Source organism: Cyclopterus lumpus, chromosome 3, assembly GCF_009769545.1.
Source record: "Cyclopterus lumpus isolate fCycLum1 chromosome 3, fCycLum1.pri, whole genome shotgun sequence".
Classification (NCBI taxonomy): Eukaryota; Metazoa; Chordata; class Actinopteri; order Perciformes; family Cyclopteridae; genus Cyclopterus; species Cyclopterus lumpus.
In genome coordinates this window covers 20,690,232-20,710,862 of record NC_046968.1, presented here as the reverse complement: position 1 = coordinate 20,710,862, position 20,631 = coordinate 20,690,232, and the positions used below count along the sequence as shown (strand labels likewise).

Sequence of the window (20,631 nt, the reverse complement as noted above, 5' to 3'; positions counted from 1 at the left end):
AACCAAGACTCAGCTCCCTTCCTACACCAATTAACACAGTCCATCTATCACGTCATTTCTCCCTTATCTGGGATATGAGTTGTTCATCCCTAAAGCCCCTTTCATAAAACCCATATTAGTAAGCAATCAAGACCCTGTCACTGGAGGACCACTGGGCATGGGGACCATGAGGACCAAGCCAAGTGTGTGAAATAGATAAGTGATAGGTTCATGTACACAAATCCGTGTGGACAAATTGAGGGTCAGGTCTCCTGAAATATTTGTGCATGATGTGCGGAACACATTTATATCTAGTAGTTGTTTTTTTTATTTAGGCAGCCCCATGTTGCACACCAGTGGATATGAAATTGTCTGCTTGTTTGTCTTGCTGAAGAACTTCTTTCTCCTGCTGTTTGCATCCTATAATGCTGTCTTCCCTCTGGGAGGAAAGGATTGCAATCAATTAAAGCAGAGAGAGCTTTGGAGGTCAAAACAAAAGTGCCTCACACCATCGACTGAGACATTCTGCTTTTTCCTCGATGCACAGCACTTATTATTTATCGTAGGAATTGAATAAATTAAATGGTGGGGCTAACTTATAAATTCTGAACTCAGACAAATAATCTGAAAGAAGGAGCACTGCAGAAAGAGCGAGTAGCACAGGCACAATTTTAATAAACTGCAGTATGTATTTTAGATACGACAGTGACAGGCAGACAGGCTGAAGATGGCATGCTGTATAAACTGTACATCTAAAAAAAAATCATTCAAACACTAATGTCATCCACCTAATTTTCACTTTCGGAGCCCTGTGTTCCTGGCTACGTGATCCCGGGCCCTGAAGTACTATGGCTGCAGCAAACAGCACAGCTATAAAAGTTTGTCGGAGTTCCAGCACCCTCTTCTCAAAACAGCGCACTAAAAAATAATGAGCGAACATGGGTCCAGCATCCCATGTCCCCGCAGAGGCCTCCATTTCCCAATTAGACAACAAACAGACAATGACGTCCCATGCAGGCATTGCAGGCGTGTAAGTACTCACCAGATCCTCATTATTCAGGGTGGACCGGTTCACCAGAGCGAACGAGATGCCTGCCTTTCGAGCAGTGAGGGTCTGAGGGAAAGCGAGGAAAGGAGAGATAATGAAGAGGGATGAAGTCTGAATAGATATGGGTTTCATATATATATAAGAGAGACATTGGCTAAATCACAGGAAGATAGATCAAAAAAATACAAGACTCTAAGTTTCTGTAATGGATGCAGATGACACATTCATCTTTTTCTCTTAGCTTGTGCAAAAAGTGCAGACGTAGAGTAAGCTTACCAAAGCCTGTGATTTCCAAGAGGCCACGAATAGAGAAGGAAATAAATAAAGAAATTAAATTAGACAAAGAGCAGGAGGATGAATGCTAAAAGCACAAACAGCAGAAGAATTGTATTTACTATCCATTCTGAGCGCATAGGTGTCTCAACTGCCATGCAGGACTGCTGGTTAGGGCACTGAGCTCTAGAAAGATTCAACTATTCATCAAGAGAGATTAAACAGCCGTTGCATGATTCTTTATCCACTCATGCACTGGTAGTTACTTAACTGCAGTCATGCTTGGCATTTATTTTCAGTTCTCTGTTGGATGAAGCTTTGATCATATTTTCTGCTGTCTGCTCTGCACATTAGTTTGACACAAACAGAGAAACACAAGACACACACACTCACGTATGGGTGAAGCCAGCTGTACTGCACGACACAGACTTACACACGCTCACACTTAAAAAATTAATTAAAAAAGAAACACACAAACATTTGCTCAGACATTCACAAACGTACTCAAAACATTAAACAGCACACGCCCATACAAACACTAACAGGTAACACACAGACGCACACAGATACACAAATGTAAATTAGCTGTTATATCCACTGAGTTTGAGTGACCAGAAATTGATACACATTAATCCCATACTGGAGGAAGTTACGTAACAGAGGAATGCAGACATGGACAGCTGACAATATTGGATCAGTCTTTACCACGACCCTCTTGTCAGTACAGCCCAGCTATGGTAAAGATCCATGGAAGCCATGGAGAATGTAGAAGGGAACGTGACCTCTACATGAACCCTGAGTGTTGATGTTATTTTATCAACATGCACCAGCACTGTTGAGGTTGCTACGGGCAATACAATAAGTCCCTGTGTCCAGATGTTATCTATTCATCTATAATACAGCGTTAAATGCTTTGTGAATCCATTTACAACGCTCGTTTTTTTGTTTATGCTTTTGCTTCCCGCCATGGTATGGGGGAACTCTGCTGTCTGTTCTAATCAAACGCTGTTGCTGCCCGGAAGCAATCACACAGCAAATGGGGGACATTGACAAAGGAGAGGCATGAAAGGGGACCAATTATTTTGCTGACTACTGACTTCATCCCACGTGTAAAAGGCTTGCTCAGTGTCACTTTTACATGATTTAAAAGCCTCACACAGTTAAATCAGAAGTCAATGAAGTCTCTCGGATATATTTTTGGGTTGAGTTGTCAACATTTCAAGTTAAATGCAATTTATCGAGACCTGCCGAGCAACAAAAAAAAAAAGAGGAAGAAAAATGGCAAAGCATCGGCGAGGCAGAAATCTGACAACTCACTGAAAAATATCACCCATAGCTGTTATGGGTCTATGTAGGAATGGCAAATATACACGCAAAATTCAAAAAGATTTAAAAATTTTAAAACGACAACCCATACTTACCAAGACATTGTTGGTTATTAATTTCATGAGAGATATGGACAAATACAGCATCAACTCATGTTGTTCACCGTGATATAAACATTCATCAGCATCTATGTGTATGACATCAAGCTGCATAATCATATTATTTCACAAGAACATCTACGGTAAATCTTTTAAGAGTAGAATGTTTAAGTATTACACAGGTTGTTCTTAAATCAACTTAATTTTAGAGTTCTGATCTTTTCGTGCATCCTTTAGACTAAAATACATGAAGATGATAAACAAAGAATCACAAGACAGACGCACATGGTGCTCACATAAAGGACAAACAGCTATAAACATGTAGACATATAGACATGTATACTGTTGGCATCACGACAGCATGCTGTCTCTCAGAAGGACTAACCATGTGGCAGTGCTAAAGTGGACTCCACTGAAACAGGCCTCTCTGTCGGATATGTTATGTCACATTATGTAGTAATAAAAACTAATGGCGGAGCATCACTGTGATGCAATGTCTTAAATGCCCTCTCTAGGCTAATTAATCAAGCCATAGAGTTATTGCTAAGGTTACATTAACATTCCCACAAAGCAATGCTCTCCACTAAACAGCCATAGTTTTAAGTGGGTGCTTTTATCACCCATGAACTGGCATGTTTCTTTCTATCACAATTAGAGTTAATGGTATTTTCAAGGCTGTTTATTTTTTTTAACTACATAGCAGGACTACATTGTGAAGGAAGTATTTTTAATCATCCCAATTGTGTGCACATTTAACAAACCTTTTAAAATGAAATTACAAATCCAGCTCGAGTTATGTTTTAATAACCAGAGACGTCAGCCTAAAACATAGCCAGGCTTACAATTAGTCCTAGGCTAGTCCTCGGGTATTGTATATTGATAAGAAACAAACTTTCATTCTCAAGCTCTATAACATTTGATCAGGTACCCAGTAAAGTTATCATTGTCTTCTGCAGTAGTTCATACTCACACAGGGCCGGATTCCACCAGTGTGGTATAATGTGGGGTCACTCAGAAAGATTTGACATAAATCACAAATAACCTTGTTGAGGCCGATGACTCACCAGGTCTCGGACAAGAGGCACTGTCCTCTTGCGGCGTAAATCTGGCATGCTGTCAATACCATAAAGAATACTGCCAGCCCTGGAGAAGCAGACAGATTTAAAGTGTATTAATATCATAATAATGCCATGTTGGGGGAGACACTACAACAGTGAAAGGGGGGGGGGGACTTGATTTACACAGCTGGCAAATACCATGTATCATGCCTCCTACATAACCTGTCTCACCCCTTCCTCTTCACTTCGACCACCAACACGGGAGTTCCATGTAATCCCTCTCACCCTTTGCCGTCAACTTTTTCACTTTATCTAAATGTGTTTTGGGTATTGCTGCAGCGATGCCTGTTATGATACATATGTATACTACATTTTAAGAATACTGAGAACTTGTAGAACTTTTGCACACACCTCAAAAATGGAAACTTCAAGAGGAGTTTTTCTCAGACAACACTTGTTGTCAAGTGACAACAAGTGTTGTCACTAGTGTTCCGTGTCCGTCATCTTTCTCTCTCGATCCTTCAATTCTCGTGTGCACACTCCGCGACTCCCTCACTGCTTTCCCACCAGTTGTGCTCCTTTCCCCGTGAGGCTCTCTGTGGCATCACCTCAACTGTCACTCAAAGTCTCTCTAATGACCTCAGCATGACATCAAGGCCCCAATGCATCCACAAAGATAAAGCTCCTCAAGCTTTTCTGCCAGCCTTCTGAGCGACATCAGTGTTTACACCCTAAAGTATGACCCGAAAGACATTGCCTCACCCTAGGGCCCCTGGCTCTCGCTGCATCTTTACTGTATGGACAATGTATGCTGCAGATGGCTGTAAAGTCAGCGCATGAGCTGAGATAATGGAGGTTAATTATGAATATTAGCTATTTTCCCTTATGACAGTTGGCTTCATCTATCTTTCACACAGACCCTTTACTTTAATCGTTTACACACATTCTGAATAAGACATCAATCAGATGTGAAGCCAAGAGCATGAATTCCTAAATATATGTTGTGAAGGCATGAGGCATCTTGTATATCCATCCTCTCTCTGTGGTAAATCACAAAACAGGGAGCATACCACCTTAATTGGGGTGAATGCCAGAGAATCAGCATGTCTGCAACATTTCATTAAGGGACTCGGTATGGGGATACAAAACAGCACAGCAGCTAAGATGTATGTAATTGTATGTAACCGATCCGATCAGGAAGTGAGCCACAAACTCACCCTCCAGTCTGCAAGCCGAGCACTTTGGGGTCCAAAATACTGCAGAGAGAAGGCTGCACAGAGAAGAAACACACAATGTAAATAAAGAAATAGAAGGTAAGTGCACACAACTAAAAACAAAGCAAACCGTAGCATAATTAAAACAAAAATACATATAGAGTCTGACAAAATGAACGTGGACATATACAGTACATTGTGAGGTCAATTCAGGATAAGATAAAAGATAGGAGGAGTACAGAACAGGGGGAATAGAGGGAAGATACCGCAGGCAAAAGACCAAATTGTTCCACATCAATGTAATTTGTGGGCTCAAGACTGAGAGTTGTGCCGCTCTTGGTGCTTCAGGCCAGATTTGCCTATTGTGTAACACTCCCCATTTACAGACCAAAATGTCCAGTTTGAGACACAAATCATTTTCTGAATAGGAATAAAAGGATAACCAGCTCAAAGTGACACCAAGAGGGCTCAAGGGCACATGCTGCATTCTCTTTCATAACTACAGATATCACTTCAATGTATCTACAAACAAACACACACACACACACTCGCACAGACTCACTCAGGTGGATGTATTATTTCAAATCAAATTCAAGTGAGATGCAAAATCCACACACCATCACAACGTATAACACAAAACACAAACATATACACATGCCAAATGAAATATCAAGTGTCCACATGGTTGATGATAAAAGATGACTTAAAACCTGTGTGTCCAAAGCACTGCTGTCTGAAAGGAGAAAACGACAGTAGGGTGTTGTGTTAGGAAAATACACACTCTTAGTTAGGACACTAATCTACTATCACTGGCCCCCCGATGACACAATTATTTTTTGCGAATTTATTTATGCAGAAATGAAGACAGAGTTAACATGTGCCTCAAGGAGAATGTGTATGAATAGAGGAAGACCATATGTAATAAAAGCCGTAGAGAGAGCTGAACAGAAGGCTCTCAGCTAAAGGTTGAAATGATGAATATCATACTTTCCATATAGAATATTTTAAATCAATACAGCATACATTTCAAAAATGATGCCTTTGATGGATAGCAATACATGAGTTAACAATCCTAGCTATAGGGACATGGGACATTAGGTAAGCATAAGCGGTTGGTATCATATTGCCATTTCAGAGAAGAACTGTGAGAGGGCAAGCCCTATGAATAAGCAAGACTGCAGAGGTGTAATTACTGTGCTATTGATCCATGGGTGATAAATGGCAGCATAATCATGATCTAATGTGCTACAAACTGAAAACAGCTGTTCACAAGAGAAAGATCAAATTGCTGCTTTGATTAAAACAATATGATACCCTGTTTGTTGTTGATTGAGTTGCTGCATCACTAATACTAATACTAATACAGCAAAAGGCAATGTCAAATTATCTTTAATTTTGCCAGTATATCTTTGATTTTGTTTGATCTGTTTGATCATGAAGACATTAATTGTTAACTGTTAAAAAGCAATAACTCTGGACCTGCACATTAAATGAGAACACAATACAGAGTATTTGGTGGATGCCATTACCTTGAGGGCTCTGCAGTACCATTAGTGTTCCAGTACATATATCTCTGTGCAAGAGCATATCTTTTCATGACGATGGTACTCAAAGAGGCACACTGATCATTTAAAAATATATTAACATAAGAGTTTTGAATTTATACAACCTGATATTTTAGGCATAGGTACTATACGTTCTTGAAAAGGTTTATTTTTGGTACAACTGTGACAATATGTTGTCCCTGGGTGAGGTGAAATCAAAAGCTGCACGAATGCAGACACACAGCACTGCAAGTTGGTACCATGGACAGCGATCAGCTAAGCTACTTTCAGCACGGCATACGAGATAGAGACATCTCCTGCACCAGATAAAGCCAGACCACAAAGATAGACAGAAGGCTGCTGATATAATAATAATAATAATAATAATAATACATTTAATTTATATAGCGCTTTTCATAATACTCAAAGACACTTCACATAATTAAAACATCCTAAAAGCTAACAATAAATAAATAAGAATAGCTAAAATGCAGGTAAAACAAATAAAACAAATAAATAGGGACTTTTGAGTCGCTCGGACCCTGATAAGAAAGATAAGATAAACCTCATTGACCTCAAAAATGTAATTGACTGGTAGGAAACCCTCTGTGCGCGCGCGCGTGTGTGTGTGTGTGTGTGTGTGTGTGTGTGTGTGTGTGTGTGTGTGTGTGTGTGTGTGTGTGTGTGTGTGTATGGGCAACGTGTTGAGGTATCAACAGCAGCAGTAAACCTGCTCTTCAGTGCCGACACACATGGTTACAGCTTCCATAGATCAGAGTTTGCCAGAAGAGAAAAGCCTGCACATGGCTGATGGTAAAACAAGGACCTGACCCTGCATCAACACCCCCAGGTACATGTCTTCTCGTTTGGACATATTCAGGCACATATGTACAGAGATACACTAACATACACATAGTGGTGGTGGTTTTGTACTCTCGCTGTGTTTGTGTGTGTTTATTTATATATATATATATCCATCCATCCATCCATTTTCAATACCGCTTATCCTCATATATATATATATATATATATATATATATATAAATAAACACACACACAAACGCAGCGAGGGGATTGTAATTGACTGGTTGGAAACCCTCTGTGCGTGTGTTTATATATATACAGTATATATAAATAAACACACACACAAACACACATATATATATATATATATATATATATATATATATATATATATATATATATATATATATATATATATATATATACACACATATACATATATATATATATAGAGAGAGAGAGAGAGCGAGAGGATTGTCCTTTATTACAGCGCAAACATCTTGAAGAAACCTCAAACTTGTGAAGACTGATTTCCATAAGTCTGGTTTTGCAGCATTCGGCACATTGACAAAAGCATTTCATGATCAAAGTCCAATACTGAGCGTGTGAGCGCAGAAAATCAAGATAATAAAGAGCATGTGACAGCAAATCAAAAGAGCTAGTCTTACTTCTAGTAAATCCAAGGCTCAAGTACGAATGCTACAAAGACCACAGCAGCGTAGGGGCATGATAAATCTCTTTGGCATGTTGTTGTCATTGTAAGCTTTAGCCCAAAAAGCCTTCTCAGGTATTGTGACAGTGGGTATTATATAGCTTTGACAATACTATCAGTGAGATAACATCTTATGGTCCTATTTCATGTTGCCGTGTCTTACGTTGAGTACACACAGTAAACTGAGGTGCAGTTCAGACTTTTAGAACAATGAAAAATAAAATAAAAGCCTGACAGTATCCATCCATTATCAACCGCTTATCCGGGGTCGGGTCGTGGTGGCAGCAGGTTCACCAGGCCGACCCAGACTTCCCTCTCACCCACAACACTTTCCAGCTCATTCTGGGGGATCCCGAGGCGTTCCAAGGCCAGCCGGGAGATATAATCCCTCCAGCGTGTCCTCGGTCTTCCCCGGGGCCTCCTACCAGTTGGACGTGCCCGGAAAACCTCTAATGGGAGGCGTCCAGGAGGCATCCTGACTAGATTCAGTTTGGGAGTCTCGGGATCGCCTCTCTGCTGTTTGCGGATGATGTGGTCCTGTTTGCCTCCTCGGACCGTGACCTCCAGCATTCACTGGGGCGTTTTGCAGCCGAGTGCGAAGCGGCAGGGATGAGAGTTAGCACCTCCAAATCTGAGGCCATGGTGCTCTGACGGAAACCGGCGGATTGCTCCCTCCAGGTGGGGGCAAACTGCCTACCCCAAGCGAAGGAGTTAAAGTATCTTGGGGTCTTGTTCACGAGTGAGGGTAAGGTGGAGCGGGAGATCGACAGGCGGATCGGTGCGGCTGCAGCAGTAAAACAGGCGCTGTACCGGTCCGTCTTGGTGAAGAGGGAGCTGAGCCGGAAGGCAAAGCTCTCCATTTACTGGTCGGTCTACGTTCCAACCCTCACCTATGGTCACGAACTCTGGGTCGTGACCGAAAGAACGAGATTAAATCTATAGCTTGACTTAATTTGTAGGGATAGCAGAAGTTTAGCTAATCCTTCACAAGGTGTATGCTACGGAAGAGGAGTGTGCATAAGTGGAGTCACTGGAGCAGGAGGGTTGAGAGGGACCATGAGGTCTGACATGACCACCAATTTGCGGTCGGGCTCATCGGATCAGAGCGCCAGCAAGATGCCGACGCATTCTAGGCTGTAGGCCTTACAGTGAACACATCCTGATAAAATAACAAGCTCACCAGAGCAGAACTGCATGCTGGTGTCAACTCTTACACTCAGTTTGAAATCTCACTGGAGGAAACTCCTGTCCTATAACTTAATATCTGACGTTACAGGTGAAACGTTAAACTTTGAAACAAGTGTCAATCATGCAAGCAATACTGTTAAACTGTTAGCTAACTATCAACACACATAAAGTAATACTTTAATATTAAAAACATTCGGGTAAAAGTTAAATGTTATTATTGACATTATATCTAGAGCATTTCACCTTTTAAAAGATCCATGATTAATGTTTCTTTTCTTCTCAAGATACCTGACGTTACCGTGAAAAAATTGTTTTTCTCAACTGTTTTACCGTTACAGTACTTCCTGAGTTAGTCCAGCTCAACTGAAGGTGCCTTCGAATCACAAACACACTACTCATCTTTGGTAATTAATATGCGTGGCAGTAAAAAAAATCGTCATCAGCCAGACGTACGTTCAGCACTTGAATTAAACTTGCATATTCACTATTAACAGTTAGCTTAGCCTCAGTGATAGTGTGCATATTTCAGGGTTCTGCACTCTCATTACTCTTCACAAAACCTAGATGATGCCAAGAGGACAACCTGTATAGCCTGCTATGAAAATATGTTAAAAAGACAACTTTGGAGTTAAAGACCGTACTTTCTTTGGCAGAAGCTAGCCACCTCACACAGGCTGCAACAGATAGCATGTTTCGATCCCATGGCCTCATTTCACAAACAAGATAAAAGATGTCCGCACAAACACACATTTTTGTATGTGATTTAACATGAACAAAGTGTGAACATTGTTAAATCGTAATACGTATTACGGTTCAAAATATTGCTTAATGCTTGTGAGTTCCCTGAGCTACAGGAAACAATCTATTATTCCTATATTTATTCATCAATTATTTATGCTAGAATTCCATAGCATGCATGTTTTTGTTGTCTTTATAATTATACAATGGTGCATTGCGTGCACCTCTTCCATCAAATAGCGGTTGACCATTTGTTCAGCTTGATACTTGCAACATGACAGCAAAACCAGGATACTTTGTGTTTTACAACTTAAAGGTTTTCTCAAGTTGGTTTGCAAGGAAATATACAGATGGAGATAATACAAACACATTTCACTGCATCACATATTACACCTTTGAAAGCTGTGTCATCAATAATCACTGCCTTACAGGGTTTGTGATAAGAAGAGAGGGACAACGGGGACATGTGTGTATTGAGAGCTTGTAGCCCTCCAGGCTTTGATGTAATAGAAATGTGGTGGCTTCAATTTGTTCACTTCCTGTCCATCCAATACCTCAAAACAATATCACATAACCAAACCATGTTTGCGCCAATCTGATGTGAGAGGGTTTATTTTGTTCAATTTCAGCGGAAAGAAAGAATCCTTGTCGGCAATAATCAGGAAGAGAGCATTTGTGTAAAACAGGTTATCGACTCTTGTCGAATCAAAGATACAGGGGTTTGTTTTGAAAACGGAGATCTAAATTGTACACATAAAGGCCAACCTATTGACATAATCCAAGTTATGAGTTATTGTGAAAGTTTAGGTTAAATAGTATGATGGAAATGATGATGATTTGGCAGCACAGCAAAGCCAGAGGTAATGTTTTGCAAATTATAGACAGCTCCTCCAAGTTTATAGAGTAAACTATGGAGGGGAGGCTCTTCCCATTTACAGCTGTCAAATGAAAACAGCGCTACTGAATCAGTCAGTGATTTGAATTGGACGGTATCACCCACAACAACAGACAACAAACATTTTTCCTATCCACACTTTCTCGAGAAATGGTGCACTAAGCATAAAGAGGGTCTACCTCCTTCACTCCCCCGGGAGCAAGCAGCAAACTTCACGAGCAGCAGACCTCTATAAATATTCCAAGCAAGGCTGACCTGGTTACAGAATGCCCTTGGGAGTGTGAATTTGCATCTGAATACAGACGCTGCTGTAGCCGGTTAAAGGCAGGCCTGGCAAGAGTGGTCGTACAGCTGAGAATCCCTTTACAGCTCCCACACAGACCAGCCAGCATGCTTCAGAGCACAAGCATGAGGAGCACACATCAGCAACACGAGATGAAGGCATACAGCTAATTAGGGGGGAGTATATAGTGTACCAGATTCATTTATACTAACATGTCCCTTTCTTTGGTATATATTTAATCCTGCCTCATATTCCATCTATTCATATCGGCCTGTCTTATTAAGTCTTCAATAGTTTTCAATTTGTTGGATAAAGTGAAAACTAACAACAGCTATGGCATCTGGACTCAAATGTGACTGTTCATAGAACCGGGAAACACTGAACAGCAATAAAGTGTGACAATAGAATGCTATAGACTGCTAACTAATAGATAGATACAGAAAAGAGCCAATAGCCATCGGCCAGTAAGGACAATTGGTCACACATTTTAATTTGGAGTCATATGCCCGGAGTCTACAGCATGCCTCACCTCACACAAGCACGAGTCAACACTGAGAAGTGAGTCAATCACTCAATGAGACAGACTGTCGGATGGACTGTTAACACTTCTTCTTCATTTTTTGAACCAGCAAACAACAATACTGATATTAGCCTGGAAAATCTATTTTCAATTGAGACATAATTGAAGTAGGTAACACACATTGGACTGAAGTGAGATTCATTTAATAATTTTAATGAGTGTGGATTCAGTCCCGGTCGTGGAACAGTGGACCAGCTCTTTATCCTCGCAAGATTACTGGAGGGGTCCTGGGAGTTTGCCCAACCAGTTTACATGTGCTTTGTAGACCTGGAGAAGGCTTTCGACCGGGTCCCTCAGGGGTTTTTGTGGAGGGTACTGCGGGAGTATGGGGTGCTGGACCCGTTGGCATGGGCCATCCGGTCTCTGTACGCCTGCAGTAGGAGCTGTGTTCGTCTCCTCGGTAGTAAGTCAGACACGTTCCCGGTGGGTGTTGGCCTCCGCCAGGGCTGCCCTTTATCACCGGTCCTGTTTGTGACCTTCATGGACAGGATATCTAGGCGCAGCCAGGGGGCAGAGAGGATCCGGTTAGGGAGTCTCGGGATCGCCTCTCTGCTGTTCGCGGATGATGTGGTCCTGTTTGCCTTCTCGGACCGTGACCTCCAGCATTCACTGGGGCATTTTGCAGCCGAGTGCGAAACGGCAGGGATGAGAGTTAGCACCTCCAAATCTGAGGCCATTGTGCTCTGCCGGAAACCGGCGGATTGCTCCCTCCAGGTGGGGGCAAACTGCCTACCCCAAGCGAAGGAGTTCAAGTATCTCGGGGTCTTGTTCACGAGTGATGGTAAGGTGGAGCGGGAGATCGACAGGCGGATCGGTGCGGCTGCAGCAGTAAAACAGGCGCTGTACCGGTCCGTCTTGGTGAAGAGGGAGCTGAGCCGGAAGGCAAAGCTCTCCATTTACTGGTCGGTCTACGTTCCAACCCTCACCTATGGTCACGAACTCTGGGTCGTGACCGAAAGAACGAGATCTCGGATACAAGCGGCCGAAATGAGCTTCCTCCGTAGGGTGGCCGGGCTCAGCCTTAGAGATAGGGTAAGGAGCTCGGACATCAGGGGGGAGCTTGGAGTCGAGTCGCTGCTCCTTGGAGTCGAAAGGAGTCAGCTGAGGTGGTTCGGGCATCTAGTCAGGATGCCTCCTGGACGCCTCCCATTAGAGGTTTTCCGGGCACGTCCAACTGGTAGGAGGCCCCGGGGAAGACCGAGGACACGCTGGAGGGATTATATCTCCCGGCTGGCCTTGGAACGCCTCGGGATCCCCCAGAATGAGCTGGAAAGTGTTGCGGGTGAGAGGGAAGCCTGGGTCGGCCTGCTGAACCTGCTGCCACCGCGACCCAACCCCGGATAAGCGGGTGATAATGGATGGATGGATGGATGGATGGGAATTTTAATGAGAGTAATGGTGTATATATAACCCTATGGTAACATGTATAATGATGCATAGTGTATGTGTACTATATCTTTTATGAGTTGCAGTTTGTTGGTCTTAAAATGTTTGTAAAACTGGTCGTACAACCATATGACAGTGAAGTAATCTCCTAATTTAAGAGTTTCAGTAAATAACATAAAAGGGTTTATGCACACATCTGTCACACGGTGTTCAGGGGTAGCCTGTATTCCCTGAACAACAGTACCTACCTCACCATGAGTACCACAGCTGCAGCTACATATGAAGGTCAGGAGCTTTTTCATTTTAAGTAAGAGTGGAAATCCCCTGGTCTCTTCTTTGATTCCTATTGAAAGACTCCTTTTCCTTAAATGTGTAAATCTTAACCATTTATATACCGGTACCTACATTGATTTTAAATTGCATCCTTTTTTACGGAAGCCATCACCTTTATCGCATTTTCATTCAAAGCTACTACTGCAGTGAGCAAAAAGAATGATACAAAAAGACAAATGAGAGCATAAAGCATAATCTTCTACTAAATGTAGAGAACAAAATAAGTGACAAGCAGAACGTTCTCTGTGGTAAGTCAATATGTAAAGACTTTAACTGTCTGCCAGTGCCAATGTAAAGACACCCAATAGCAACATTGTATTTATTAATTATTAGTAATTGATGGTAGTTTAGGAGGCTACCCTAGTGTAGAGCTTAAAATATGTTGTTGATGATAAATGATAAACCTCCAGAAAACATGTTTGACAGTCTTATCACTAGCCATAATCCGCTATGAGAGAATGTAGTGTTTTGCCATAGGAATACAAATACAAAGTTAATGCCACCTATAATACCGCCATCCAGAGAGAGTCCCCTCTTCAGTTCTTCAACTCAACATAAATTACCAATTTAATGAGACATCCTTCAGGTTGATCAAAGTGTGAGGGTCCCATAAAACCAAATATATAAAACCTCCATGTCTACGGTTTGTCTCCACCTCATTAATGAAAGTTATTCACTATGATTTAGACTTCCACTGACAACAGAGAGGACCCACTGGATGTCAAGGATTACCACAGATACCAAATCATACTAAACTGTTATTATATAACAGTCATAATGTTCTGTTAACATTCATAGTCATAATATTGTGTACTTTTTTATTTGGCAGAATCGAGGCCAGACGCCAGACCGGACAAACAGTAAAGCGTTGCGAAAAAAGAAATCCTCCAGAGTGAGTTTAAAAAGGTTTCACCAGGAGAGCTTCACATTGGGTGACGTCTGTGCTGCAAATGTACACAGGGAAAAAGAGGTACTATTGGACCTCACCCGAGAGAAACGGAGAACTGAGGAGGAAAAAAAAATGCTGGACGAAAAGACGATGATCCTTTCGATTGAGGAGATCGTAAGGATCGAACCAATACCCAGACCAGACAAGGAGCAGACCCGCTTACTGAGACGCAGTTGCCTGAAACCCAACATGATTAACATGAATGTTGACTGTCTGTCACCACTTCCCAGAGCCACCAATCTAAGAGATGCTTTGGCAGCAGCAGGCAATAGTTCCACTGTCGATTCTGAGCGGTCCGGCTACCGATCCAACTGTACAGGTGGAGGGAAATCGTTGCTCGGACAAAACACCGCACAAACCTCCGTCAGAGGACGAGGAATTATCCCTGATGGGGAGGAGTGGTCCAGCTATTGTGAACATTTCACAGGAAAACCTCTCCCTAACTAGATGAAACCCAGTTAATCAGGCAACACCAGGACTGCAACGAGCTGCAGCTTCGGTTTGTAGAGAACAGCAATGTTGATCCTCAGTCGTGTGGTGAGGCCACAACACTACTCGGCAGACACGGTACAACCTTTACCCAGATATGCCACCGTGGAAACCAAGCGTATCAAACAACGCCAGGAACGCAATAAGCTGTAGCTCTAACTTTCTCGTCTCTTTATCTATCGTAGTCCAGTTTTCGCAGCTTCCGTTCTGGATTGGCTTTCCTCACCATTAATGAATCAAACAACAACTGTGTGTTCTGGTTTTTAAAATGTGTATAGTGAGTTCATCAGAAGTTTTAGTACTGATGTAATCTGGTACTGTGTTAAAAGTCAGGGTCAGCTTAAGACTTACCATTTTTCCTCCTTAAAGCACAAACATGTATTCACTTTCCCATCTTTTTTAAATGTCCTTCCTTCTGCATCAATCTCTCTCTCTTCTTGGACATTTTGGGATTATTTTGGGATTATTTGTTGATCTTTTTTGAATTTAATCAATGTCTTTAGTTAAAAAATCGAAAAGCATTGTGAGGGATGTAGTCTATGGTGACTGTACACTGTAAATCAGCATAGACTTTAATTTTAAAACGATCATATGCCTTTCAAGCTGTCGCGGGCCATATAAAATGACGTGGCGGGCCTTGAGTTTGACACCTATGTTATAGGTTTATGGATATCATTTTCAACCTCGGGACTACAGATGAAAAATGGCCTCTTGGCTAACTGTGGCGCATTTACAGAAATGTTTTTATTAATTTTCAAATAAATCAAAGTAAAAAAACAAACTTGTAAGCAACCTTTGAATTCAACTCAGAGAAACTCAAGTATGCTCCAAAATCTGAGATGTAAGAGTTAATTGCTGCATCTTCTCAGTGAGAGACACAACATTGTGAAGTTGCCCTTTCCCAGATGTCCATGTTTGCTAGTTGTTTGTCTTTTCTGACAAGTCTCAGAGAGCAAACTTGAATGCACAAACAGTGCACCAACAAAACCAAGAGTTTTCAAAACAGTTGAAGGTGAGATGTTGGCTACTGTTAAGTATTCACAATTTGTAGTTAATGCGCTGTAACACAAGTCCTCAGACTCTTCTCATGGTGCTTGGTTTTGACGACTACTTACAGTTACCATTATGATTGTATCCATGTATTATCAATGTAAAGCCTTGTCAAACAGTACAACATTAAAGTGACACTGACAAACAAAAATGAGTAAAGAGTCATACCCCCTGCCAGGATCTGCTGCTCCAGTTCAGCCATCTGTTTCCTGTAGGCCCTCAGTGCTGCCTCCTTGAATGTGGGCCTCACATGTTTCTTGGGTGGGGCCTCTGTAGACTTCTTCTCTGGAACATTTTTGTTTTCATCCTCTTGCTGTTTCTCTACATTTTCAGATCCCTCAGCGACCTCCTCTATAATCTCCTCTACCTCCTCTAACTCATCATCACCCTCTTCTGTCTCCTCTGTCACATCATTGTCATCTGGATCTTCTACGTCTACGTACTCCACCATTGCGTCATATTCAGCAGTGTCCTCTGTGAGTTGGGTTTCATATTCTTCACTGTACTCTTCATTCAAACTGCCATCATACTCCAGAACACATGCCTCTTTACCTGTCTCATGGTTTTCTGTCACTTCAACATCTTGAGAAGCATCAACATCCTGAAAGACATCATTGTCTTGTGAGGCCTCAATGTCATCAGACACATCATAGTCCTGAGAAGTCTCACACTCCTGTGCAGGGTCATCTGTCTCATCTGTCTCATTAGCATTACTTATGTTCTCTAAGTTAGCTAATACCTGCTCCATCACTTCAACATAGTGGGTCTCATTGTCCACTGGTTCTTCCCCAGCTTCTGCCTCTGCACCTGCTTTTTCTCCCTCTGCCTTTTTGAAGACATGCTCAGTGTTAGCAGCAGAGTCTATTGTAGAACTAGAGGACAGGGTGCGAAAACGTCCCATAAATGATGAATTTGTGGTCTCCTCAGGAGGAGCAGGGGTAGGAGTTTGAGGGCCAGATTTCCAAACAACTTCCAAAGCTGACTTAGCCCTTTGCAGTGTAGAGCCAAAGCCAAAGCCAAAGGACTTCTCAGTGAGATCTATGCTCAGCCTACTGCTCCAAGATTTAGGAACCTCTTCAACCTTCTCTGTTCGAATCTCACTCTGACTGCGGTACATAGCTGTAGACTTAGTCTGGGTCTGGTGGAAGCTATGATTGACATCCAGTTCAGGGAATTTATCTTTAGGAATGACTTTGGGGGTTTCCTTAGGGGCATCTTTAGAGGCTACTTTGGGTCCTTCTTTAGAGGCTTCTATTTGGGTGGCTTTAGGGGTCTCTTTGGGAGACACCTTAGGACTCTCTTTAGGGGCTACCATCGGGACTTCTTTAGGTGGAATCTTAGAAACTTCTTGAGGTGGAATTTTAGAAATTTCTTTCGTGGTACCAGTCTCCTTAGATGCTACCTTAGGCATCTCTTTCAATACCTCTTTTGGGGGTAGTTTTGTAACTTCTTTGGTAACCTCTTTAGTAACAACTTTCACACCTTCGTTAGATGCAATTTGTGGGGGATCTTTAGCAATAACTTTGGGAGACTCTTTAGGGGATTCTTTAGGGGACTCTTTAGAGGTTGAAACAGGGCTCTCAATTGGGGTTATTTTAGGGCTCTCTTTCGGTGACTCTTTCGGACTTTCTTTCGGAGTTATTGTAGGGCTAGCTTTTGGAGTCACTTTAGTTGTCACTTTAGCAGCCTCACTAGAGGTTATCTTAGATGTCACTTTAGATACTTCTTTAACACTAGGTTTTGTGGCATCTTTATGTGTGACTTTAGTGCTTTCTTTAAGGACGGGTTGAACGAATTCTTTAGCTGCTGATTTCTGAATCTCCTTAGGTGACTCTTTAGTAACTGTTTTAGAGGTCACTTTAGATGGAACCTTAGCAGATACCTTCGAGCTTTCTTTTGGCAGTATTTTGATGTTTGTTTCTTCTTTAGGTGCCAATTTGGTCTGTTTATGTGTAATTTTACCAGCAGCTTTATGAGTATCTTTAGATGATATTTTAGTGTTTTCTTTTGTGATCATCTTATTTCCCTCCTTGGACTGCCGGGGAGATGGCTTGATGACAGGCTCACGTTCTGTAATGGGAGCAATAATGTGAGTGGTTATAGGTGGTAGGGAAGATTCTCTATCAAGCATCATGAATTCTTCATCTCCCTCAAATTGTAGATCAACCTCCTGACATTTAGTGATGTTTTCTGGAAAACCAGGTATGGTTGATGGGTCAAAAGGACTGCTAATCTCTATGGAGGCTTCCAAACCAGAATCAGCACCCTGCTCTAGATGATGCCAGTCTTTCCAGGGTGATAAGTCACCTTGCAGAGACAACTGGGAGCCACTGTGGTGGCTTCTGTCTCCAGACATGCAGACCAGTCCATTGCTCACCCCACTGTCAATAGTTTCCGTAGTCTCAACCTCATTGTGTTCATATGCTTGATTCTCATGCCTGAGTTGGTGACTATTGCTAGCATACCAGGAGGAAGCCATGTCTTCCTGTTTTCTCTGCCACAGTTCCTGATCTGAGGAGGACAGCAGGGAGCCGCCATTTGCCCGTGTAAAAAACTGACTTTCTGAAAAATCTTCTGAGTATGACTGACAAAGTTTTGAGCAGTCAGACTCAGAGCGACTGAGTTTAGGGGTGGAATAGTCACTCTGAGAAAGCCAACCAGGGGTCATATCAGAGTAGTAAGTCTTTGTATGCTTGTCTGGGTCATAGTAAGAGTCATCAGCATAGGCACCTGAGCAGCCTGCTTCCTCTCCTGACCGGCTATGGGCATGGGATCGTCTCTTCTCTGATTTGCTCTTGTGAACAGGCTTTGAAATCACCAATGCATATTTATTTTGGCTTAATTCATCTAATTCTTTATCACTGTCCATTGAGTCCCAGTCATCGCTCTCCACTTTATCCTTTCCTGAGGCCTTTATATCCATGCTTTCATAGGTTTGTGAGGAAGACATTGTTTTGTCTTTTCGCTCCTTTCCATCATGAGTTAAGCTATCAGTGGAGACTGTAATGCCTGTTCCTTTAAGTTTATAGCACTTTTTCAAGACTATATCCCTCTCTTGAGTTGTTGCAAAAATAACAATAATAGGGCGGGGTTTTGCATTAGAACATTCTCTTTGTTGCCCTAACCTGTGAGCAAGCTCAATTTTAATTGTTTTAAGGGCATCAATGAAACCCATTTTGTCTTTTAGTATTTTATAAATTAGGCTCTCTGTTTTTTCCAACTTTTCTTCAGGAACATTAAGGAACTTTAAGGTTGAATTATTGGCCTGATGGCTAATTTGTTTTATGTAGTCATGAATATCTCGTGTTTCCCTTCTAGACTGGACAAATCCTGTGCGAAGCTGCTCAATCTCAGTCTGAACTACTTCCACACTGCTGGAGATCTCATCAATGGAGCTTTTTAGGGCATTTACATGGCCACGTAGCTCAGACAGTTCTGTCTCTATCTGGCTGATCCCCTGAAGCTCCTTAAAGATCATCTCCATGACATCCTGGGTCTGACTGATGCAACCTGTGGAGGAGGATCCAGGCTCCAGGGTTGAGCTCTTTTGCTGCCGTCCAGCGCGGTCCAAGGACTTGCTCCGGATGCCCAAGGTTTTCCTCCAATTGCTCACCTCGGAGTCTGAGGAGACACATTCCTGACTCTTTTTCCATTTTCTTAACTTGCGTAGAGCACCCAGCCTAAGTGTGTGTAGACTGGAGCGTTCCACTCGCTCGCCCTCAGAGCTGCCATCAGAGGGAGCCAAACTGATGAGGCTCTTCCTGTTTCGTCTTACTGGCATAGTGTGTGATTTATGCTCATCCAATCTCCTGACAAGTTTTGTCTCACTCAAAGAGTTAGAGTAACTACCATCAATTGAAAGAACCTCAGGAAAGATACTTTCATTATTATTTAAAAAAAGAGAGTTTTTCGGCAGTCCATTTGCTATAGCTACACGATAACTGAAAGTGGGTGACAGGGATGAGCAGTCGTACTTTCCGTCGTCTTCTTCAAGAGATATTTTGCGTGCCAAAGAGCATTTTGAAATCTTTTTAACTGTAGTCTTCAATGTGGTAGAGAGAGTTGGATTGTGTGCTTGCAAATCAGTGGTCAAGTTGGGCTCTTTATTTTCACTTCTCTCTTTCTTCTTTATTGGGTTTGCCAATTTCTTTGTAAACATTCCTTTACAAATATTTTTAATGTAGGATGATATAGTATGTATTAGGGCAGGGACCATGGATGGCAATCCTCAGAACAGTTTTTATCATCTATTGAAAGGAGAAGTTGGCTGAGAATACAGCAGTGGTGAGCCAAGCACAATCAGCCAGTGCTTGACAGTCGGATCCCAGCTCAAAATCACTGACACCACAGTCCACGTAGAGACTCACTAATACTTTTAAATCCAGTGGCCTTTCTCCCGAAAAGGAACATCTCTCTGAAAGACAAGAAACAACAGATATTTACAATTAGGCTGCAGATTCTCCGTTCAGACTTAAACACAAGCAGGAGGAACCTGAGATATTACTTTTGCAATTAGACAGTGGGCAATCTTTAACATGGAGAAAATAAAATGTTTCTCATTAACGAATCTCCAAACCTGTTATACAAGTAAAACAATTATTCAAATGCAAAAAAAATCTTTCAGTTTTCATAAATGAATGTTGGGTGCATGGATTTATAGCAAATTTCACAGAGCATCCTATTC

At 42.0% G+C, this 20,631-nt stretch overlaps 1 protein-coding gene across 1 annotated transcript in view; it reads right to left on the bottom strand.

Moving 5' to 3' along the window:
- Positions 1-20,166, bottom strand: part of LOC117725719 (protein unc-13 homolog C) — an 85,784-nt gene extending 65,618 nt beyond the window's left edge. The window contains exons 1-6 of the mRNA XM_034525724.1: positions 16,116-20,166; positions 5,707-5,729; positions 5,000-5,052; positions 3,789-3,867; positions 1,304-1,309; positions 1,022-1,093 (exon numbers count right to left, since the gene is read on the bottom strand). Coding sequence (XP_034381615.1) covers positions 1,022-1,093; positions 1,304-1,309; positions 3,789-3,867; positions 5,000-5,052; positions 5,707-5,729; positions 16,116-20,163 — 4,281 coding nt within the window. The 5' untranslated portion in view covers positions 20,164-20,166. The remainder of the gene's footprint in view (positions 1-1,021; positions 1,094-1,303; positions 1,310-3,788; positions 3,868-4,999; positions 5,053-5,706; positions 5,730-16,115) is intronic.
- Between the last annotated feature and the right edge of the window lie 465 nt (positions 20,167-20,631).